General features: G+C 38.5%; 1 protein-coding gene across 1 annotated transcript in view; it reads left to right on the top strand.

Annotated features, from left to right (window-relative positions):
- ddb1 (damage-specific DNA binding protein 1) overlaps positions 1 to 20212 on the top strand; it is a 78536-nt gene extending 58324 nt beyond the window's left edge. The window contains exons 18-27 of the mRNA XM_078415203.1: positions 2929 to 3040; positions 5696 to 5819; positions 7226 to 7390; positions 8254 to 8348; positions 8858 to 9028; positions 11569 to 11678; positions 13810 to 13979; positions 15451 to 15553; positions 16775 to 16898; positions 19450 to 20212. Coding sequence (XP_078271329.1) covers positions 2929 to 3040; positions 5696 to 5819; positions 7226 to 7390; positions 8254 to 8348; positions 8858 to 9028; positions 11569 to 11678; positions 13810 to 13979; positions 15451 to 15553; positions 16775 to 16898; positions 19450 to 19533 — 1258 coding nt within the window. The 3' untranslated portion in view covers positions 19534 to 20212. The remainder of the gene's footprint in view (positions 1 to 2928; positions 3041 to 5695; positions 5820 to 7225; positions 7391 to 8253; positions 8349 to 8857; positions 9029 to 11568; positions 11679 to 13809; positions 13980 to 15450; positions 15554 to 16774; positions 16899 to 19449) is intronic.
- Positions 20213 to 25670: the final 5458 nt, after the last annotated feature.

Below are 25670 nucleotides of genomic sequence, written 5' to 3'. Positions count from 1 at the left end.
GGTATGGTATTGGCAATCTTGGTTTCATCAGACCAGAGAATCTTGTTTCTCATGGTCTGGGAGTCCTTTAGGTGCTTTTTGGCAAACTTCAAGTGGGCTGTCATGTGCCTTTTACTGAGGAGTGGCTTCCGTCTGGCCATTCTACCATAAAGGCCTGATTGGTGGAGTGCTGCAGATATAGTTGTCCTTCTGGAAGGTTCTCCCATCTTCACAGAGGAACTCTGGAGCTCTGTCAGAGTGACCATCCCCAAGTCACTTGGTCACCTCCCCAAGGCCCTTCTCCGATTGCTCAGTTTGGCCGGGCGGCCAGCTCTATGAAGAGTCCTGGTGGTTCCAAAGTTCTTCCATTTAAGAATGACAGAGGCCACTGTGCTCTTCGGGACCTGCAATGCTGCAGAAATTATTTTATACCCTTCCCCAGATCTGTGTCTCGACACAATCCTCTCTCGATGGTCTGCGAACAATTCCTTCGTCTTCATGGCTTGGTTTTTACTTTGACATGCACTGCCAACTGTAGGACCTTATATAGACAGGTGTGTGCCTTTCCAAATCATGTCCAATCAATTTAATTTACCGCTGGTGGACTCCAATCAAGTTGTAGAAACATCTCAAGGATAATCAATGGAAATAGGATGAACCTAAGCTCAATTTTGAGTGTCAAAGCAAAGGGTCTGAATACTTATGTAAATGTGATATTTCAGTTATTTCTTTTAAATTATTTTGCAAAAATTTCTAAACACCTGTTTTCGCTTCTTCATTCTGGGGTATTGTGTGTAGATTGATGATTTAAAAAAATGAATTTAATCCATTTTTAAATAAGGCTGTAACGTAACAAAATGTGGAAAAAGTGAAGGGGTCTGAATACTTTCTGAATGCACTGTACTTTGGAAAACTCTAGTTGGCCTCAGCCTCAGGAGATGAAACTTCTTGCTATTTGCTATTGATTATCTGGTGGCTTAGAAGAAAGGTGGGTTGCCTTCGTCACAATGCTAAAGTAGCTTGTTAATGTGTCCACAGGGTGCAAATTGCCTTGTAATGTTTGGAAGAATTATTAAATTGCAATTGATAGGCAATTGCTTCCTGTGGAATTGTACTAGTCAAATGCCACTTGGCGGCATGATGAAATGAGAAAGAGGGTAGAGAATTGGCAGGTGTCAAAGTGCTATTAAGGGTGATGATCTTTACAAGATGAAGCAATTTTCGTCTGAGTCAAAGTTTTAAAACTAGTGAGACTTTACAAAATAGGATTTCCATGAATAAAAATATTTTGATTTTAACTAGGACTGTTCTTGTATTTTTTAAATAAAATGTCAGTGGTGCCCATTTGTCTAAAAATATGCTTTTAGGTTTAAGGTGAGAGTGAAAAGATTTAATTGGAGCCTGAGGGTCAACTTTTTCACACAGAGGGTGGTGGGTATATGGAACAAGCTGCCAGTGGAGGTAGTTAAGGCAGGTACTATAACAACATTTAAAAAGCATTGGGATAGGTAAATGGATAGAAAAGGTTTAGAGGGGTATGAGTCAAACGCAGGCAGGTGGGCTCGTGTAGATGGGCATCTTGGTCAGCATGGGCAAGTTAAGATGAATGGCCTGTTTCCATGCTCTGTGACTATGTCTATTTTTGGGCTTACTGCTCCAACTTGAGTTCATCAGGGAGTCAAGTGCTGGGATACTTGAAGCTCCATGAAGTTGAAATATTTTTGTTTAACTAAGGCCTCTAGGGATCCTGAACTTAATTGGTTAAACTGGGGTCTGGCAGTTAATTGTGTATGATTAACATGCTTTATTTTTTAAACTTATTAATGGTGTATTCTAACAATAAAAGGATGGAGTACGTTTTTAAATTTAAAAATAGAAACCGGGCAAATGAATATCTTGAGGTATGTACATTGGGCCACAGGTGGCCAGGCCTTTTACGTTGTCCTACAGACTGGTCTCCACTTATAATGTTGGGTCATAATCCACCAACCCCTTCCACTTTTTTCAAAGCATTGTCAGATGGCGGCATCCTTTCACTTCCCAAGCCCCTACCTCCCTGCCTTCCCCAGCATCAGACACCCCCCCTCACCACACCTTGTTGATCTGCTGCCTCACAGCTCCAGTGATCCCAAATTCAGTCCTGACCTTTGAGGCTTGATATGTGGAGATTGCAAGTTTTCTCTGAGGCGGGTTTCCCTGGATGCTCTGGTTTTCTTCCACATCCCAAAGACAAGCTGGTTCGTATGTCAATTGACAGCTGTAAATTAACTTTGGTAGTGTAGGGGATCGGTAGAATCGGTGTAGATTTGATAGGAATTTGGGGGAATAACATAAAATTAGCATACATAGGTGCTTTATAGTCAGTGGAAACGTGGCGGGCCATAGGGCCTGTCACCATGCTGTTGATCTCTGGAAACTCTGATCCTTGCCTCTTTTAAATGGTGTTATCCTACCTGCTCAACTACGTTCTCTGGCAGCTCATTCCACGTACCTACCCCCCTCTGAGTGAAAACCTAAGTCGGGTTTTAACTCGCTCTGCACTGCTTCAACAATATGTTGGTTCAACTAATGGCTTTGTTTAATAAGGTTACCTTTTTACTACTTATTTAGGGAGTTTTATGGCACCTGTGCTGAGAAGATTAAAAATTCAGTCCATCGATTATTCCTTTGACTAAAAAGGGAACTCCATTTATAACAGGGTGCAGTGAGCGTAATGGGGGAAAGATACATAGAAGCTAATAAAGGACATCAACAGAAAATGTCAATGAAAATGGCATAATATTGCACGATATTTTGTTCAGTGAACTTGCTGCAGTGTTATTGAAGCAATGTTGTTAATTAATGTAGTATCTTAGTCCAAGATGGTCAGTTAATAATTATGATATTGGGTTCCTTAAGATTTGATTTATTTTACTTCTGTGCTTTATTTTACCTCCTCTTTTTGTGCAGGAGAATCTGTTACCAAGAGGCATCACAGTGCTTTGGTCTGGTAAGCAGTAGAGTGGAAGTATTAGACCCCAGTGGAGGCACCTCTGTCCTGAGACCAAGTGCCAGCACCCAGGTAAGTAATTGTGTTTTTTTAATTTTTAGACACCAATGTCCTTTTTTTTTCAGTTTCATGCTGTTTAATTTTTACCCTGTAGAAAAATCGCAAGGTGCGGCATGGAGACAAAAAAAGAGCAGACATCAGAGCCTTTGTGAGAGGGTTAGATGATGTGAATATGGGCTTCGCCATACACTTGAACTTTATAAATTCGAAAGGAGGTAGAGAACTCATGTGTATGCAGAGGAGTTTCTAAAATAAGGAGCTACAGTAACTGAAAGTCTTGCATGCTGAGCATGTAAGACAATTTGTGTACAGCAAGATTTCACAAATAAAAGCTAGGTGGTAATGACCGGTGATGTTGATTAAGATGTTGGTCAAGGTATTTACATTCACCTCACTTTAATATCCAATGGTGCATCACCTTCTCAGTAGAACAGAGTGACAGTCAGCGTGGTACAATGTCTTGAGGCACAGGATCATGAACCTCGTTCTTTGGGGGGGGGGAGCCATTTAATGTGAGGAACGATTGAGCATGTACACAATGGCTGCACTGAGATCGCTCAGTAGCTTCACTTTACCTGTCCTGAAGGAATGATCCCACTCTGGTATTAACCAGAGGTACTTGTGATGGCTTTCAGTGCTATTGCAGAGCAGAGGTGCAAAGCTGTGTCCCAAACCTGTCATACTATCTGCAGGGAAGGGTGCATGATATTCAGAAACCAGCTGGAGTATTTTGGCCACTTTTGGTTTTGTACAAGAGGAAAGATGTCAAGGCATGAAAGTCAAAAAACCTCAGATGCTGCAAATCTGAAGGAAAAAGCAGAAATGCAGGAATCACTCAACATGTCGGGCAGCATCTCTGGAGAGAGCAAATGTTTTAACCAGATTGGAATCCATGTGCCAAAGAAAGGTGACTTTTAAAATACATTTGGACAGAGATGCGGATCGGAAGGATTTAGAAGACTATGGGCCAAATGCAAACAAGTGGGATGGACAAAGAGGGCCGACAAGCCTGTTTTCGTGCTGTACAACTCTATGACCCTGTGGAATGTACACAAGCAGTCTGGGGAAGTAGGGTTTTGTACCCGAGGAAGATTTAATGGAATTTGATTTTGTATCTTGGATTTCCCCACTATGAATATTTGTTGCTATCCTCTGTGCCGTTGACAATGAAGATATACATTTCTTTACAAAGTGAGTTTGTAAATTTTTGGAATCCCCTTGTTTGGTCACTAAGTATATTCAAGGATGAGATTAATCGATTCTTGAATGATTAACGGAACTGAGTAGTTGCTGATCAGGCAAAGAAGTTGCAAAGAATCAATGGTTTAGTTTAGTTTAGAGATACAGCATGGAAACAGGCCCTTCAGCCCACAGAGTCCACGTCTTGTAGGTTAATTGGCCTTTGTAAATTGCCCCTAGTGTATAGGGAGTGGGGAAGAGGGATAACGTAGAACTAGTGTTTAGAATGGGACTGGAGTGCTGAATGACCCATTTCTACTTCTTAGCTTCAATCAATGGATCAGAAGATGAATGGGAACATAAAAGGGATAGTTGTAGAAACTGAGCCAATTTGGGGATTTTTTTTCATCTGGTCTAAGAGATTTTGACTTTAATGGGTTGGGAACGGAGGGATGTTTCGGGAGTTGCAGTAAATTATGTGGCATAGAACAATGAATGAGGTTTGGTTCAGTAAAGGATATATGCAGCTAAGTTTGGATGATGGTGCAAGTTGGGAGGGCATTGGAGAATTAAAGTCTGAAGATACACATTTAATATGTTTTAAAAATAAACACATTAATCATTGATTAACTGACAGCTATAGTTTTATCCAGTTTAGTTTGGGATGTGTAGTAATAGGGGAAAGATGGGTGTGGGTGTGGGTGTGAAGTAAATGATTGCGGTTTTAGTTTAGTTTCGTGATACAGAGCGGAAACAGGCCCTTCGGCCCACCGAGTCCGCACTGCCTAGCGATCACCCTGTACACCAGCACGATCTTACACACCAGGGACAATTTACAATCCTTGCCAAAGCCAATTAACCTGTATGTCTTTGGAGTGTGGGAGGAAATCGGAGATCCCAGGGAAAACCCATGCAGGTCATGGGGAGAACGTACAAGCTCTGTACAGACAGCACCCATAGTCAGGATGGAACTCGGGTCTCTGGCGCTGTCTGGCAGCAATTCTAACGCTGTGCCACCGTGCCGCCCTAACGGCATTCAATATGTGTTTGGCTCTGGATTATTGGGAATACTAATGATGTCTGCTTCGGTTTGTACAGAGTTGGAAGAATGTCGGAAGCTATAATGGTTCAATAACACTTTATTGTCACATGTACCTAGATACAGTGAAATTCTATGTTTTATATACAATTGTAGGATAAATTATTTCACGATGATGTTATGTTCAGGGCAAGTTTTTTTGTGGAAAGAGAGGCACGGTTTGAAAGGAAACAATTGCCTAGACAGAGTAAACTGGGATCAGGAAAGATGAGTATCCAGGATCTGGATGGGCAAGTCACAAAGAACCCAGAGCAGTAATAATAGGATTATTCAAAAATATGAACTGAAATGCATTGGTATGATAACAATAGAAAATCTTACCTGAAAATGCCTATATATTGCTACTTCAGTCATGATTTACTTGCATATTCTCTGCATTCCATTTTAAGGCTCTCTCCACCAGTGTCAGCTCCAGTAAACTTTTCCCAAGTAGTACTTCGCAGCATGAGAGCTCATTTGGGGATGAAGTGGAAGTGCACAATTTACTAATCATAGATCAGCATACATTTGAAGGTAACAGTACCTCTCACTTATAATCTGCTATTTGTCTGGTGTTTCTATGGTCTCGGCAATCCTCTGTACGTTTCCATTTTAACCATTACAAGTGTTGCACTGTTTTGTTTTTCCAAAGTTGTTTACAAGCAGTAGCCAAATAATTTAGTGCCTTGTTCTCAATTATTTATTGTCTATATTTGTTTTTAACAGATCTAATTATATGTGATGTTTAATGATTTATGTTGCACTGTGCTGTACTCTTCTCAAGAAAAAAACATTAATCAGAGGTATCCACAATTTGATGGCTTTGATCATTTGAACTGAGAATAAATAGGAGGTTAAAAAGTACAAGAAAGCTGATATTCTCGTGTCTGGTGCTCCATTGCTTAGGATAATCTTTAAAATTTTAGCTGTTTGGAAGCAAAAAAAAAATGGCTTCAGCACATTTTTATTTTGTATTCAAATTTCTGCTACAGGACCCCCACTGATTTTCTGGCACCCTCAGTTCCAGAACCTTGCCGTATTATCCGTTTTGCCGGAACAACAGAGGTCACGACCTTGGGGGGGGAGGGACGAGATATTGGCCAGCAAAGTCAGCTAATGGGAATGGATCTGCCTGCTCTAGCTGGGCTAAAATTCCAGAGTCCTGACCATGGGGGGCAATTTCGAACTGCCGATCGGCACAAAAATTACGACAAGGTCGAGATCGGCCTCCTCACCCGACCTAGACGTCACATTTTCAAGTGCGTTCTTATAATTTTATGCGGATTATAAAGGTACAACAGTGCCAGATGCAGGAAAATTGGTGGTGGATGTATAGATACAATATATCTTGCATTTTATCATCCATCAGGCCATAAATACTAAACGGTAGAAGCAATGCACTATCATAGGTATAATTTGAGGTTTAGGACGAAAGAAAATGAGAAGTGTTGACAGACACGAGAGCCTGCAGATGCTAGCATCTGGAGCAACAAACAAATCTGGAGCTAGCATCTGGAGCAGGTCTGGCAGCATCTATGGAAAGATGAACCTCCAGCACATTGTTCGAGAATTGTTGGGGTTTTTTGTGTCCTCTTCTTTAAAAGGTAACATGTCTAAAAGCAATTGATTCCAGGAAATCTCGGCCGACATCAAACCACTTGCCCATCGTGGAAGGTATAAATGAATCGGGTGACAATGACGATTAGCACAAGTAGCAGACTTTTCATTAAATCATTGGAGTAGTTAAAAGGGGCAAGACCAGTGACTCGTTTTTATTTTCTCTCCGGAGCAGAAATAATGCCAGTTGTAGCACGGGATGTACCTTTGCTGAAACTAAAAGCTTTTATGAGTCTCCTTAATTTTTTTATGAACGTATACTTACTTGGATTGCATTTTGGATGCCCTATGATTTTAACAATGGCCTTTTCTGCTGCTTTCAGTTCTTCATGCTCACCAGTTTCTTCAAAATGAGTATGCACTAAGTATTGTGTCCTGCAAATTGAGTAAAGATCCCAATACTTACTTTGTTGTGGGCACGGCAATGGTTTATCCTGAAGAAGCAGAACCAAAACAAGGACGAATTATTGTGTTCCAATATTCCGATGGTACGTTAAATGTTCATCTTACGTTTAATGTCAACTAATTTTTGAATAATCCACTTAACTTGGCCAGTATCCCAGGTCACCTCACCCCCATCCCAGTAAACTGTGACATCGGTCTCTTTTGGGGACCCCACAGCCCCTCCGGCACCAACATTGAACAGTACCAATCCATAGGTTATCATCTCGTGTTATTGAGGTTACTGAATTCAAATTTGATCTGTGCTGTGGCAATGAATTATCAACGACAACTTCCTATATATTTTCCTGAGCACTGTTAACAGATAAAGTTATTTCTGTTTATTAATGAGCAGTGCTGTCCCATGTTTTTAACTCTGCAGATTTAGGAATGAATCCAGATACAGTCCACGTTTGGTTCTTTGGTTTCCCTGTTCCAAGCCTAGTATTAGATTTCATACACTATTTCTGCCTTCACATTGCTCCAGTGCAGTTAAAAAGATCAGGTCACAAGGGTTGATACAGTTGAGACACAAAATGCTGGAGTAACTCAATCGGTGAGGCTGCATCCCTGCACAACATGGAAAAGTGATGTTTTGAGTTGGAACTCTTCTTCAGACTCAGACTTTGATAGAGTTAGTTGTAGAAACAAGGAAGTGCAGATGCTGGTTTATACAAAAGGACACAAAATGCTGGAGTAACTCAGCAGATCAGGCAGCATCTCTGGAGAAAATGGATAAGGGTCCTGACCTGAAACGTCATCCACTCCAGCACTTTCTTTTGATACAGTTAGATTGTGTTGTACTCTGCATCACTCATTTATTGGTTCAGTTTAGGCTCTCCACATTTGCTATTGATTCAGTTTTTAATCCACAAGAAATGGTACTCTCTTTAATTGATATATTCAACAGGTAAACTTCAAACAGTAGCAGAAAAAGAAGTAAAAGGTGCTGTGTATTCCATGGTGGAGTTCAATGGCAAGTTGCTGGCAAGCATCAATAGCACGGTATGTAAATGTATGTAAGACTTTATAACCTTTTCTGAGATGGTGAGATTTTTTTCTTTTTACACTAGTCTAACAGTCAATGTAAAATTTTCTGTGATGCAGGTTATTATTTATGTGAAAATTGCAACAAGATTGTTTTCCACTGTGCATTTTAAAAATTGACACATCCTGTTGGTGCACATAACCCCTCATTGAATCTATAGTTGCATTTATAGATGCACCTCAATCTTGAGTTGGCATGTGAGTATTTAATTTTTTTCTGCTTCCTCCTCTGGAATGGAAGAAGCAGATTTAGAAGGCTCGGTTTCACTTGTTTTCATACTCTGATCCCACCATCTCTGAAATTGTGCAGTTTTTGTCAACAATTAATTCTTCCAGTATGAGAATATAAATAATATTTGAATCCATTAAATATTAGGCTTTAAGCGTGTCACATTTGTATGGCATTTTGTAAAGCATACCTATTGTTATTTCGTCACATCTCATGAAGCAAAACGTTTTCATTGTAGGTGCGATTATATGAATGGACTGCTGAGAAAGAGCTACGCACTGAGTGTAACCACTACAATAATATCATGGCCCTTTACTTGAAAACGAAGGGAGATTTTATCCTTGTGGGAGATTTGATGCGCTCAGTGCTGCTGCTTGCATATAAACCAATGGAAGGCAATTTTGAAGAGGTACAAGTGGAATTTGTATCACACTTTTCATTACTATTTTAAGTTTTCTGCTGCTCTGAAAGACCCAACCATTTTGTCTTCTAGTGTGCAGGGTTTAAAATGTTGTTTTTGTCAATGTTCGTCCATTTAATAAAAAAGCACAACTGTCTTGCTTTGGACTTCTTTGCAGAAGGAGAACGTACTTTACCCTAGCAGGGTTGCAGACCATCATGACATGTAATCTCGGGATACGGCCTATCCCATATGGAGAGATTTGAGTAGAATTGTCTGTATTTTCAGAGATTTGGAAGGGAGCGAATGCAGTAGAGTTTAAAATTTGATTGAATGTATGATTACAAGCCAATTCTCCTGATTGGGGAATATGAGGTGAGAGGTCGGAATAAGAGGTTAGCCACTCAGGATGAAGATGAAGAAAAAAATTATCGCCCAAGGTGAAAGTTTGCAATTCTGTTTCTCAAGTCTGTTGATGCTCATTCACTAAATGTATTCAAGATTGAGATCAATTAATTTTGGCTACTAAGGGAATTGAGGCATGTGGAAAACAGAAAACAATGGAAGTAATATAAATCTTCATTTGTGATCTTTTCAATAGCAAAATAGGCTAGAGCAGCATATATGATTCATTCTTCATCCAATTTGTTATGTTCTTGCAACTGAGTATATACCCTGAGATTTAATATTCACACCAAACTTTGAGTGGAGGTTATTTTTTCTCCATTTCTTAACCTGGAGGTAGGGACAGTCATGACATTCTAACTTTTACCTTGATTTGGACCCCAAACAAGAGCCAAAAACTAGATCATCAGATTTGTGTAGCTCAATGTAAATTTTATTTTTTTTAAATCCGTTGCTTCTGAGAATCCAATTGTACCAGGTCTGGTCTGTTCTATTTCAAACTAAAACTGGACATAATGGAAAATGTTCTGCCAGTATATGACATTAGCATTCGAGAAAATTCTCCATGAGTATCTTTAATGCGTGCTTTGATGTTGATTTTTAGCTAGCAGATGGGACTTGGGAAGCTTTGGTGTTGCTGAAACAGATGTTTGACAATTAGCGTGTGCAGCCTCCTCATTCCAGACTCTACTGTCTTCTAAGACAGCCACCCAGGAAGCAATGAAAAGGCTGTGAAGATTTTGTAGTGGAGCTCATCCATTTTGACTGTTTATTTGCTAAAATGTGGTTAACATATTGGTACAGGTGCACATGATGATGTCTCTAATTTATCATCTGATAAATCTCCACTGCTTGTTATCACCACTGGCAGATTTATTAATTAGAATTTGAATCCTGCCAAAATGAAATGTAAGATTCATTTTGATGTAATTTAGCCTTTATTTGGAGGAAGGGAATGTTTAATTAATCAGCTCCCCCACCCCTGTATATATTGCAATAGAAAGATATTTATGCTGCTATTTGTTGTTGTTGTGAGAATGAGATGAGATTTACATGATTTTCACTGCCTGAGGAAAAGCTCCCTTTATTGACATTTACTATTACTAGAACAATTGATTAGTTGCTTATGTTAACTCATAGCTTTCAAGCTGATGTGCTTCAGACTAAATAGATCCCAAATAGCCATGGTGTTTACGCATCTCAACCACTGCTAACTAGTGCTTGCTTTCATTGGCAGCCTTCAGATAAGCTATCAAGTGATCTTAACATTGACCGGATGCAACTTTCTATTACATCCAGTCCAAAGTGTGCTTGGTTTACTTGTTCCCATTTCAGCTGGTCTGGTTGATGGGCTAAGCCTTAAAGGTACAGCATTCTGTGACCAAGCTTTAATCATAGGGAGCCATTCAGATCATCGAGTCTATGCTGACTTTCAGCAATCTTATTGATCGCATTTTCCCTTTAACCTATTTGCTCCCACGTGCCCATCAACTCCACTGATTCGGTTACCTACCCACACAAGGAGTAATTTTACAGTGAACAATAAACCTATCACCCAGCAGATCTTTGGGATGTAGGAGGTACCTGGAGCTTCTGGGGGGGATATCTACACAGTCACAGGAAAAGTGCAAATTCCACATGGGCAGCACTGGAGGTCAGGATTTAAACCAGGTCACTGGAACTATGAGATAGCGGCATTGCTCCACTGTGAAATTTCCTTAAGATATGCGTACTTTGAAGAAGGAGCCGTCTTCAAGACAATCTCTTTTGTTGACACTTGTAAAATACTTTATCGAAAAATGTAACATCACTGATACTTTAAAGTCATCAATGCTGACATTAGATGGCGGAAATCTTGATTCTTTACAATTTTAACTATGCAGTGAGACCAGTAAATAAATGTTCATCTTAATTGACCCTCATTGAAATTGTTCTGACTTATGGAAAAATTGGCTTATGGATAGTTCTCAGGAATGGAACCTTTATGTAACCCAGGGACGACCTGCATGCCTTCAGGGATTGGGACCCAATGGACAGTCTCAAAGTTTAATGTCTAATCAATGGTACAGACAGTGCTGCTACCTAGCTTGGTAATGAAATGGAAACTTGAAAATTAATCCGGTTTCTTTATTTCTTTACATAAGATTGCCAGAGACTTCAACCCTAATTGGATGAGTGCTGTGGAGATACTGGATGATGATAATTTCTTGGGCGCAGAAAATTCTTTCAATTTATTTGTATGTCAGAAAGACAGGTGAGCAATTGTGTAAAAGTCATTCCACTCTTATGTAATCTTTCATCCATTGTATGGCATATGTGCTCTGAAATCTGATTTGGGGTGAGAGATACAAATGACCCTCCAAGTAGAGGGAATTATAAGTTATCTGTAGCGATGAGTCATGGTAGGGTAGTTCACCTGCATGCAGTATGTACGCCATGTGCCTTGTGAGAAGCCATGGAGACTTTCAGACATAGGGGCAAATTTTTACATCTGATACCTTGAAGTCTGGATGTTGGAGCTGCCATGGAGCTGGAGTTCACTAGAGAAACATAGGTGCAGGAGGAGGCCATTCAGCCCTTTGAGCCAGCACCGCCATTCATTGTGATCATGGCTGATCGTCCACAATCAATAACCTGTGCCTGCCTTCTCCCCATATCCCTTGATTCCACTAGCCCCTAGAGCTCTATCTAACTCTATCTGACTATGACAGTACCAGGAGGCTGAGCACTGCTTGAAGGGTTGTGGAGGTGAGATTACTGGAAACATGGTAACTAATTTTTGGACAGATTGGAGAATTGCACAATATGGAACTGGAGCAAAAGAGGAAATGTTGTCTGGGGCAAATTAGCATTGACCATGTTGAACGGTGGAGTAAGTATGAGGACCATGTGGCCCCAGTAGTGATAGTTGAATCCAAAGATATGGCTACAGTTATTTTGGTGGCTGTTGATCTAACACAAGATTGGTATGTTACCTCCCTGCTTCCAGGGTAGAGAATGCCACTGAAGCCCTGCAGGGAATCCTGAAGGGAGAGGTGAAGAGCCAGAGGTTGTTCGTTCATGTCACTAGCATTTGACGAGGATTCTGCAGGCAAATTTTAGAGAGCAAGAAAATAGGATTATAAGTTCAGAAATAGGAGAACAGAACAATGTATGGTTGGAAAGAAAGTGGAGCAGGGTGGGTGAACTTTAGATTTCTGAGACTGGCACTGTTTCTGGGCCAGGTGGGATGTAAAAAACAGACAGGTTGTACTGCATCAGGATTGCAAACAATATCCAAGCAATTTAACTCAGCATTTATGGCATAGAAATAGAATCAGTTGGGGTAGAGTTCGGAATTTGGTGAGATTTGGACTAACTGCAGCAGGCAACTTGAAGCACTGGTAAAATACAACCAGCTTGGTCTTTAAAATACGGCAATGCTTGGAAGAAAATGCTTGGAATGTTTCATTGTTTATAATCATCTCCTAGACTATAACCTTGATAGTTATCTTTTAAACCAAATTCACTGGCATGTCAAAACATTTACTTTCAGTAAAGGAAAATTATAATTTCTGTTCTTAATTATTAAGTACATTGGTCATTTTAATTATTTTGTGTCATTCTAATTTTTTGATGCCTTTTTTGTTTTGTATTGTCTGTGTATTTTTCAACATCATGCCTGCCATCAGTACGTGTGCACCAAGATATTGATAAATCATTAGTGCCATTTAAAAGTTTATTTTGTGAAATAATATCAATTTTTATATCTCCTTCCTCCTCCCATCTTTTTGTTCCACCCACCACACTACTACCCCAAATAATACTAAATCTATGTTTTAAAATTTGGTACATAGCTCAATTTCAAGATGAATTTCCTGTTTCCTCCATAGCTTTTGGGTTTCTAAAATAAATCATCCCATTCCAAACATCGCCATTCCTCACGCACCCCCCCCACCCAAATACAGGCACAATTTTTTCGCTTCAATTTTTATAACCCTTTTCTATTTGATCTTCCCAACAGAACCATCTTTAAATAGTAGCTCATTTTGAATTTTTGCGGATATACCATAGTCCACATTCCTGGTATAGTTTTGCCTTCCTAAAACAAAGCTCCACTGGCTCCATGTTTGGATTTCACAGTAACATTTGCTATGATTGCCTCCTATGTTTTTTTCAGCCACACTGATCACTGCACGTAATTAAATTGGGGATTTCTTTGTTTTCTTCTTAAAACAAAATATTCAGTGAATATTTTCTAAATTATTTATAGTGTTTTGAGATTTTTGTGGGGAGCACTGTAGAGGTGCAGGCTATGTGCTAGGTCTGCTGTGAGCTTTACCCATTCTCTGGCTATGAAATGAGAAGAGCATGTATTGCACATGTATGTGTTTTTTTGTTTTCAGTGCAGCTACTACAGATGAGGAAAGACAACACCTTCAAGAAGTGGGACTATTCCACCTCGGCGAGTTTGTCAATGTGTTTTGCCACGGGTCACTTGTAATGCAGAATCTTGGTGAGACGTCAACACCTACACTGGGTTCAGTGCTGTTTGGTACAGTCAATGGCATGATTGGTAAGTCTGCACAGGAAAGTTGAAGGTGATCTAGTACAACAAAATCTACCGTAGCATGTTTATTCTTAAAGCTTCTCTGATGATTCAGAAGCAACTGGCCTCCTCATAAAATGTGGACTAAGAAGTTGACAATTCCATCCATAGCGTGTACTGAATCAGCTTATCTGGACAGTTGTTGGTGGATGGAGCCACAACGCAATCTATGGCAGAATAATGTACTTTTGCAAATACTGTGTTTTTTTAATTGCTCTACCATTGTACATTCTACAAATTTCTCTATCCACATATTTAGTTCCTACTTTTGTTTCTTGCCATTTGTTCACACATACATATTCCTACTTCTAGCTACAAGTGTAGGAAAATAGATAATCATATAATAAGAAAATATTCAGTCTCAAGAAGGGTCTCGACCCGAAACATCACCCATTCCTTCTCTCCTGTGATGCTGCCTGACCTGCTGAGTTACTCCAGCATTTTGTGAATAAATACATAGGAAAATAGATTATAATCAGTCATAAATCAGTGAGAGCATTTTTTTTCCATTAGGAGAAAAAATAGATTATTTCATCACTAATGAATAGGGATTAGAACTGTAATAGGGTTTTATAAGCAAAAACCAAAGAGCTGGAGGAACTCTTGAGTCAAGCAATATCTGAGGAGGGAATTGGACAAACAAAGTTTCTCTGTGCGACCTGAAGATACAAAACATTCCCTGTCTATTTCCCTCCACAAATGCTACCTGACCTTCCTGGAACTGATAACTCCAGCAGTGTGTCTTTTTGTTCATGATTTCCAGCATCTGTACTCACTTTTATTTCTGTCCAGTACACCTAAAAATAGGGTTTCCTTATGGTTTTAGGAAGGACAGTACACGGGATTTATGCCTTTGTTTCCAGTGTCAATCTAGTGTGTTTTATAATAGTTAAGAACTGGTGCAAATAAAATTGTAAAATATTGATATTATTTCACTTTCCTGCACTGAACAATTTATGTAGTGATTCATTTAAAATTCAGATCTAAACAATATCGGAGAAGTAACTGGCAGCCCGCTTTGCAAGTTTATTTAGGTAAAATTTGTAAGAATCGTGACTATTGAATAAAGTAGGTAAAAGGGACAAATATTTTATCTTTTAAGAAAGATCATAAGGGATTTAAACAAAAAACAGATGGTGCAAGACATCCTTAGTATGGAGGTGGAGGTAAAATATAGGGAAAACAAATTATAAGCAGAACCATAAGAAGATATTTGAGCAGATGACCAAAGACGATCAAAAAGATAGGTAAGGAATGGGAGGTGGATTTGTTTAAAGGTAGTTTTAGAATTTGGCAACTGAAGTCACATCAGTCTCAGCTGGGTTGGTGCTGTAACTCGTGCTTCCTATAAAAAAAACATTGTAAGTGATGATAATTCACATTTTTGAAAAATGTTATTATTTCACATTTAGACATTTCACTGATAATTATTTTACAGGTTTGGTTACTTCATTGTCTGAGAGCTGGTATAACTTCCTTTTCGAAGTCCAGAATCGACTGAATAAAGTTATCAAAAGCGTGGGCAAGATTGAACATTCATTATATCTTTTCCATGAATTCAAATACATGTGAATTACATAGGATGTACATCACATCAACAGACCATGTCCAATCAGTCTCTGTTGGTGGTTATTTTTCACTTGAGCCTCTTATTTTTTCACACTTAATCTATCAATTTAACCTCCTTATTCCCCTCTTCCTCGTACTACGTCAGCCTCTCCTTAAATGCATCAAAACTATTCACTCCAACCTCTCCGTATGCTGGTTAGATCTATATTTCACCACTCTTCGGAATTAAGTAAACTTTTATTTTGTGTTTCCTATTGAATTTCTTGAATTGATGGCTGTGAATTTTGTTGTTTCCCAAAAGTGGAAAATTTAAATAAAAAGTTTTATTGTTCATAATTTTAACACCTCTACCCTTTCAAGAGAAAATATACCCAATTTATTCACCTTTCCTCATTTGTGTACACTCACAATTTTGGTATCATCTTAAATGTCTCTGCATCCCCTCCTTTGCTTCTATATCCTTTTTATAAGAACCGGAACTCTGAGGTACTCCAAGTTTAACCAACATTTGATAGTTTGATATAACTATTTTGTAATTGTCTTGTAAAATGCCAAATGAAATTATTATAACATTATTAACTATAGATATATCTGTCTGATCAAAAACCTAAACTGGAAATTTTCATTCAAAAATTTGGTAAACCATAAATATCATTTAAAATGTTTTTCCAAATGCATTCTCACTGCGAATCTATTTTGTCAGACCTTTTAAACAGAGCTGGAGAATAAAGTTGATTTTTTTCTCCACAGTAATTCTTTTAAGATGATGTTAATCTTGGATTCATTACAGTGCAGTCAGCTTGTGAATATATGATAAAATGTGTGTTCTATGAGAACTTCCATTAAAACTAAAACTGCTTCAAGAACAGTTCAATGGTTTGTGTAGTTTAGTTTATTGTCATGTGTACCGAGGTACAGTGAAAAGCATTCTTAGAATCGTTGTAAAATTGGCAACTGGGAGCTATCAGGCCTGAGGGAAATGTTGAAAAGAGGAAGGATAGGTTTCTTGTTCTGTGTGGTGCAGGTTCAGCACCTATCCATGTTCTCCAGAGATACTGCCTGACCCACTGAGTAACTTCAGCACTTCATCTTTTTTTGTACACCAGCATTTGCAGTTCCTTGAGTTTTCATTTTTTTGCCATTTTCTGCTAACAAACCATTGTTAAAAAGTTTCTTCCTTGACTTCTCTCTACTTGGAGATCATTTCACTCTGAAAGGAAGACTGAACCTGCTGCAGGATTCATAGATGGAGACCTTATAGAGAGCTTCTTGGATCTGAGCCGACCTAAAATGCAGGAGGTGGCAGCAGGCTTGCAGGTAATGTGTGGCTGTGTAACTGTAAATATGTTGTGTGGGAATGTTGTTTAATAAGATAATTAAAATAGCAAATATTAACCCTCATTTCCAGAGGGATAGGATTGAAAGGAGCAATGACATTTTACCAGATTGTGCTGATAGCTGACAATTCCATGGAGCCACTGGCTGGGTGTAATACAGGTGTGAGCATGCTGCAGGCTACTGCACCAGGAAACTGGGACGTGGAAGTGCAGAACATACTTAAAGGAATATCTTGTTCCAGCCCAGATTTATCCTTCTGTCCAGGGGCACTCTGTAACTTACTGAGCTGAGAGGCCAGTTAAGGTTTGTATGACATATCTGGCATTCCCCATCTAACCATATTTTTCACTTAATTTCACTGTATGTTAATAGTTAATTAGCAAAAGTTTAATGTCCTTAAATTTTCAAAACTATTTTTTTGATTATTTAAATTAAATCAATAGCATTTAGAAAAATGTTGAACAGTCCTGAGACAACACAACCTGTCACTGTTGACGGTGCTGGGGGTGAAGGCTCAGAATGTACAGTCCAAAGTCTGTGTACCATATGGTACAATGAAATGCAGTTGTTGACTGAAATTGAAGAGCACTTGAACGTCATTGTCTCGCAAGTTGAGCCTGACCTAAAAATTCCAGTGGATGAATTTGATGGCAAAGTAGTTTATGGACAGAAAAGAGCAACGGCAGGTGGCACGTATAAGGGTCATGTTGATGCTTTGGTACCGACCGTACAAGAGCTGGCTGCTCTTGAAAAGGAGGCGCAGTCCTCTTTCTTACAGTGTGGCTTTCTGCCCAACCAATTGTTCAAGCGCTTTTGATTGCAACATGCGCCTTAATTTAGTTCAACAAAGAAACTGACAAGTTACTGAAGTTCTTGGCAATACCAAGAAGCACACAAACAAATGTAACCCTAGCCACTAAAAATTCCTTCTTAAGACAATATGACAAAAGCTTGCACAATCAACCTCCAAAACTACAGGAAAGCCTTTTCTCATTGTAATGATTTAGGACAGTGGTTTAATCTTATCTTGAAGAAAAAAGAAAATGACTAGACTCAATTGATGCATACACAAAAACAAATGTAAAACAGAATTATAAATGAACAATGACGGCCTGATTCACATGAGGACCAGCCGTGGAACTGAAGCTTTGGTCTTTGTGAGCCAAGAGGCCACTAAAAGTTATCATAGCTGCACAGCAAATGCAGTAAAACGCATACAGGTTATTTCATTGCACCTTTTCTGGATGTAACAAGATTATCCCAGGACATTTTTCAATGCAGGAAAATGTGTACTGGATATGCCAGATTCAATTGAGTGGTACAAGCAATTAAAGTATGCAAAGTGAAATAAATTGTAAAAATAGAACATGTTTCGTATCAGCTTGCTGATTTTAAAGTAACAATTTATAAGACGAGAGTCAAGAGTGTTTTATTGTCATATGTCCCAGATAGAACAATGAAATTCTTACTTGCTGCTGCACAACATAATAGGTAAACATAGTACACTGTAAACAATATAATAAAAGAGAAAAAAAGTTCAGTGTGTGTATATATACACATATACAAGTACATACATATATATATATATATATATATATATATATATATATACACACGTACACAAAAAACAAACAATAGTAGTGCAATAATAGTCTATTGTAGTTCAGAGCTTATTTGAGGTTGTAGTGTTTAATAGCCTGATGGCTGTAGGAAAGAAGCTGTTCCTGAACCTGGACGTTGCAGTTTTCAGGCTCCTGTACCTTCTGATGGCAGCAGTGAAATGAATGTGTGGGTCTCTGATGATGCTGGCTGCCTTTTTGAGGCAACGATTCCGATAAATCCCTTCAATGGTGGGGAGATCAGAGCCGGTGACCGACTGGTCAGTGTTCAAAACTTTTTGCAGTCTTTTTCGCTCCTGGGCGTTCAAGTTGCCGAACCAGGCCGTGATGTAACCAGTCAATATGCTCTCTACACCTGTAGAGGTTCAAGAGAATCCTCTCTGACATACTGAATCTCCGGAAGTAGAGGCATTGATGTGCTTATGTAATAGAAACACGTTGATGTAATAGAAACATGTTGGCAGTAAGTATGTGAAGATAAACATTTATTCATATAAACATTGAAATAGCATTTAAGAATTTTTTGAGAACAATGCATTGGTCATTAAAATCACTTCAATCATAAGCTGTGACCAAAGGCAATCATTTATAGTCAGAAAGTGATCTAAAATTTGTAATCCAAATTAGTGACTTGTAGTCTAGTTACAGTGAATTTAGGCTTTGATCAAAATTAGAATAAGATTTTGATTTTATGGAAATAATTTGCAGTATCCACTGACCATTTTGAAAAAGATACTATATTATTGTCCTTTGACTCTCAAAGCAATACTTCTGAATATTTTTATTTTCCCCCACTTCTGATGCCCTAGGTCCTCCCTTCATAGGCAACATCTTTCGATAATTGCTCAAACATTTTATTCTTTGGTTATTTGGCTATCTTCAGTCTTATGTGTTGCGTTTCTTTTTTCTAGATTGATGACGGAAGTGGGATGAAAAGAGAAGCAACTGTAGATGATCTGATAAAAATTGTTGAAGAGTTAACCAGAATACATTAGCTGAACATTGAAGATGTGTTGTTTATCAGCAATAATGCTGGTATTATTGGAAGGTTGCAGTGAACCTTAGTAAACAATTAAAAAGCTACAGAGCATTTGTGATATGAACCAATAATGTCTGGGACATAAAGTTTCTTCACTCATAACTGTATTTTATCACTCTGTCCTGAGCTGCTGTTAGGGCATTATTGTTCATATGGATAGGAACTCCAGGGAAACCGACAAAAATCCCTTAATGTCAGGCATAACACAAAGCAAAAATTAAATCTAAAGTTATCTACAGAAGGCGTGTAATATTTTTTTCTCCAACTGTCATCCCTCATAGTAAAATGAATATGGTATATTATACTACTTGGAGAAAGGCAGTAAAGCCAATTAATTATTTTGGAGTGTGCTCAATTTTAGTCTAGGGCCAGTTTGCATTGAAAACTTCCTCCTCTTTTGGCAGCAACTAATTGAATTTGACTCTAAACTGGTATTGTTGAACCATGAGAATTCTGTGCTGAGCATTCTTTGTTACCGAGCTGATAATCTCACTTAAGTAGTGGTGTGGAGTGTTGGGAATTTTCCTGAAATTAAGATTACGGCACATTGAGGACAGCATTGAAATACCTTGATTTTTGATTTAACTTGTGTTACTACCTTCACATTGGTGTTGATGATGAATGTTTAAAATCAATTCCATTCCCCTTGCATTAACCAACAACATAATACATAAAAATGATAAATTAAGTTGTTTGCCTAACAACACCAGAATTCGGAGCTGAACCTTGCTCACATTGGCTTGCCATACTTTGAAAATAATTGGGGGACATGAGGCAGCTGTTGGAAAATTCAACAAAATGCATACGCATTATTTGGTCCATGATCAAACAAATGCCATGGATATTACTCTTGTTAATATTAACATGATTAAGAAGCATCAAGCCGAGTCCAAGTATTATGCATTAAATTACAACATAATTGCAGGGTTCAAAGTAGCTAGAATTAACAGGGGTAATTTCTACCGTACAACAGCCTATTTAGGCTTCAACTGCTAATGGAAATAAGCAGGCTGCGATTGCCTCAAAGTAACAGTGACCATATAAGTAAAGAAACAATCCTTAGCTGCTTAATGCAAATAAATTACACGTAGTAATAATGAGAAAGAAATTCGCATTGCATTGATTCCGATTGTGAGTGTTATTTTGAGCCCTGCCATTTGTATGCAGGGAAAGAATGGTGATTGGATTACCAACAATTCAGTTACATGGTATACCCTTTCTTAAAAACATCCTGACATATTTTATGTTTTAAAAAAATTGAATATTTAAGTTAAAATCAAAATGCTGGAGATACTTGGCCGATTTGTCAATAAAAATGAGCAGGTGGATTGAGACCCTTCAAAAGCAAATTTTTAACATTTTCAGCTTTGATGATCTCCCCTCAACCAAGAAGCATTTTTGTTGCGTCTTCACTTGAATGTCTTCACTCTTGTAAACCAAGAGGCTGAATTCTATCGCCTGCTTTGGAATTTAATTTATTTTAAAACACTAGAATTGTGAGTACAAATCCACCACCTATTCAACTCACATTGAGGTGGTAGTAATAACCAGAGCATATCCTGATTTGTGGGCTGATATTTTAGTTTGTAAAAAACCTCATACATTGAACAGAAAGATGATCTGGTAGTTACTCTCAATCTCGAGTGATTCTAGAGTTCATTGTGAACCTAGGCCCAAAACCCCGAGGTAATCGCTGTGAAGATGGTGTGCAGAAAGTGCATTTTATCGTGTTGATTGGCTATTACCTTTGATTTTGAGCTCCTTTCATATTATTCAGAAGAAAATCTTAATTATTCCCATTGTGCTATTTAACAGAAAAGTGTGTCCTTTTGTAGGCTGCAAATAAAACTGCTTTATAAATAATGAACAAATGTGCACTGTGCTTGAACCTATTAATGAATTTTGTTATTTTCATCAATAAATTTTTGTTTCAAAGTGTGTTCTTTTAATCTATGCCCAGCAAGCTGATTGAAGGGTGAAGTACAAAAAGGTTCAAATATAATTGAAATGGGATGAAAGTTGCAAGGAAACATGCATGCAATGAGGTGACTATAAAGGGGGGTTGGGTTGCATGAGTTTGTGCAAAATGTTTCGATTTGGGGAGATTAGAATAAGGACTTAAGTTTTCTCATCTGCAAACTTAGAACTCTGTTATGTAAAACATATTCTCTATTCGAGTTATTTTAAGAGCTGGTGTTATGTATTGAGGAAAAAAAATTCTGCAGATACTGGAATCTGGAGCTAAAACAAACCGCAGGAGCATCTGCGGGTCGGGCAGCATCTGTTGACAATGTTGAATGAGACTCTTCTGCTGAACTGAAAGAGTGGAGGATTGATAACTGGTTGATAAAGAGATTGGGGGTAAGGGTTGGATGCAAGTGAGGAGGGGTGGGTTGGTATTTAGAATCAAATGGGAGAATGAAAGGCATGGTCCCTGAATGGAGGTTAGGGAGATGGTTTGGGGATAGCTGTTGCACCTCCTATGGTTGCTGGGGAAAGTGCCCTGGAGGTGGCAGATATTGGTGGGGGGGAATAAGTGAACCAAGGAGTCAGGGAGAGTGTGGAACCTGCAAAAAGCAGAAAGGGATGAGGTGGGGAAGATGCAGTAGGATAGCATTGTAGCTGCCGAAAATGAAGAATGCGAAGGCTGGTGGGGTGCAAGGGAAGAAGGGAATTTTACTATTCAGTCGAGCCGGGGGATGAGAGCAGACTTGCAGGAAATGAAGAAGCAGTTCAGGGTACAATCACCCATGCGGGGAGGGGGGAGACATGCCATTTCCTGAAGGAGGAGGAAATCTCCAAACACACGCATTTTCAGATGCTGCCTGACCTACTGAATTCCTCCAGCAGTTTTTTTTACTTGTGTATTTGGAAACCTAGCTCATATTAAAGAAACAAATGTTTCTTTAGCGTTATTTGTAATAATTATTCTAATTAACGATAAAGTTTTTCAGAGGGTGCTTATTCCAGCTTGAACTCGTTTTAAATTATTTTCGTTAGAATGTAATTTTAAGGACCAACATTGGTAATTGGGGAAGTTATTTATATCACTGCTTTAACAAAGAATGAAGTAGAAATCATGTTCTACTTGAGTATAAAAGACCAATGAGCTTGGTAAGGAGATCAAGCACAGGCTCGGCGATCGTTTTGCGGAACACCTTCACTCAGTCCATCTTATTCTACTTGATCTCCCGATGGCTCAGCACTTCAACTCCCCCTCCCATTCCCAATCTGACCTTTCTGCCCTGGGCCTCCTCCATTGTCAGAGTGAGGTCCAGCGCAAATTGGAGGAACAGCACCTCATATTTCGCTTGGGTAATTTACACCCCAGCGGTATGAACATTGACTTCTCTAACTTCAGATAGTCCCTGCTTTCCCTCTCTCTCCCCCCCCCCCCATTCCCAGTTCTCCCACTAGTCTTCCTGTCTCCGACTACATTCTATCTTTGTCCCGCCTCCTCTCCTGACATCAGTCTGAAGAAGGGTCTCGACCCAAAACGTCACCCATTCCTTTTCTCCCGCGATGCTGCCTGACCCGCTGAGTTACTCCAGCATTTTGTGTCTAGCTTGATAATGTAATCTGATTTCTGTAATTCTTGTGTTCCTCTGGAATAACTGTCATGGGATGGATCTTTGATGGATCTAACATCTTCGAGGCAATCACCAATGACCCATCATCTCAGTGCATTGTACACATGGTAGTAATAGATCCATTTAGTTCAATACAAGATCCAGATACAGTTATAATGTGGCATTATCATATCATATCATATCATATATATACAGCCGGAAACAGGCCTTTTCGGCCCTCCAAGTCCGTGCCGCCCAGTGATCCCCGTACATTAACACTATCCTACACCCACTAGGGACAATTTTTACATTTACCCAGCCAATTAACCTACATACCTGTACGTCTTTGGAGTGTGGGAGGAAACCGAAGATCTCGGAGAAAACCCACGCAGGTCACGGGGAGAACGTACAAACTCCTTACAGTGCAGCACCCGTAGTCAGGATCGAACCTGAGTCTCCGGCGCTGCATTCGCTGTAAAGCAGCAACTCTACCGCTGCGCTACCGTGCCGCCCTTGAGTTACAGTTTATAGTCCACAGCCTATTCTATATATTATTAAATAACATGGTGGTTATTTTTAAATGTTTGCAGTCACAAATCAAAGTAACTGCACATTTTTTAAATTATTTTTTATCTGACACATAAAAAAATGTTTAATTGCAGGAGCAATTTCTTTGATCAGATTTCCTAATTCACTTGTTACTGAGATTTTATTTGGGAAATACAAAGGCAGTTTATACCAAATGTCTAGATTATGTACAACCTTTTATTATCAACATTAAACATGGATTACAATCGTAGACATTTATTATATACCGTTACAAATTATATTGGGGCTGTAATTTCCAGTAATTAATAAAACATTATTTTTCATAGCCAGAGGGTAACGGATTCATATGCGAATTGTGAAAAAGTGTATGATCTCCATCGCCCCAAGGAAAAGGCTGAAAACAAGAAATATTGTTAAATTAGTACCACTATGTATTGAGAAAGTATAGTTCACAAAATGCTACAAAAGCAAATCTAACTGCAAGGATCCTGCGTGAAATTGGTATGACACAATCCCTAAACACATCTCTAATCCCTAAACACATTGTAGCTTTTAATCTAGTACAAAATTGATCATTTCATTTTAATTTGAGATGGTAGAATAGGATATGGAAGAGTTTCAAACTGTCATTGATTTATTTTCACAGCTTTAAATTGTTTAACAAATATACATTAAATTGAATGTCTGTTGTGACATAACTAAATAAATAAATTAGCTTCCCAGCACTAACCAGACCCCAAATTAATGCTAATTAAAGAATTAACCAAATTTTTTTTGGTAATGATCAGAGAAGGAATGTTGATTACAACTTTGATAGCATAGTTCAAATAAACATGTTTTATAGAATATTTCTACAGGAGGAATGAGATTCAGGAGATGTTTCGTTCGTTGGCAACAGAAAGCTGAGCTGGTCATGGTGGAGCAATTAAAATTAGAAATATATAATTGGCTAGACTTGAGGGAGTTACATTAAAAGGGAAACAATACCATTGATTAAATTATTAAATTGTGTTGCTTAACCAAAAGTACTAATCAGGGAATTCCAAAAGGTAGTTTATAGCCCAAGTTTCAAAAACAGGAAGGCTGAGAAAATACAAGGAAACTGTCAATTTAGTGAGTTAAAATTCTGTTCAATCTTTGCATATATTATCTGTTGGTGGTTCTTTTACACACTGGTTGTGTCAGTAATAATTTGGTCACTTGAGCAAACTTGCATGCTGCAAATGGTGAAGCTTTAAAAAACTAACAGAAGCTTTACTCTATCCAGTTGTGCTGTATTTGACCTGGCATTGGTTTAAGATGTGATAACTAAAAAATTGAATGTGCTCTATTTATTAATGCTGAGACCCTTAACCTGGTGTGATCAAAACTAACACATCTTGGAAATATACATTTTAGTTCAAGAGACAATGCACTTGCCTGCATTTTTGACTTGGCTAAACTCATTTTATCTCAACACATAATCACAATTTGCAGCTGGGGTTGTTGGATAAAGGCATGCATTTTTCAACTGAACGCTAAAAATAACTGTATATGGTGCAGCAGTCCAATTCAACATTGTACAACCTACAGTATCCTTCATGAGAATAAGGTGGTTACATTTTGTTATTCTTCCAAAAGAAAACAATGAACAAAATAAACTTAGTACTGTTGGGTAACAGAATAAACATAGTACTGCAGTACTAAACTTAGTACTGTATGTGATACCTGTTGAATACTAATCTTGATTTTAATACCTTCAAATTATTTCATATTGATTCTTAATAATGTCAGTGTTAATGGAGATTCATTATAGAAATGTTTTATCATCTGCCCTCTCAAGATTAAAAAGATCTGTTAACTAAATGCAGGCCAGAATTTGGGCAGAGACTGGGCAATATATTCCTTCTAGAAAGACTATACATTATGATAGCTGCTGTATGGAATCAGAAGATTGTTCAGCCTCAAATCGGCAAGAACTTTTAATCATTTATTT

The sequence above is a fragment of the Rhinoraja longicauda genome, chromosome 18 (assembly GCF_053455715.1).
Source record: "Rhinoraja longicauda isolate Sanriku21f chromosome 18, sRhiLon1.1, whole genome shotgun sequence".
Classification (NCBI taxonomy): domain Eukaryota; kingdom Metazoa; phylum Chordata; class Chondrichthyes; order Rajiformes; family Arhynchobatidae; genus Rhinoraja; species Rhinoraja longicauda.
This window is presented reverse-complemented; position numbering and strand designations above follow the sequence as displayed.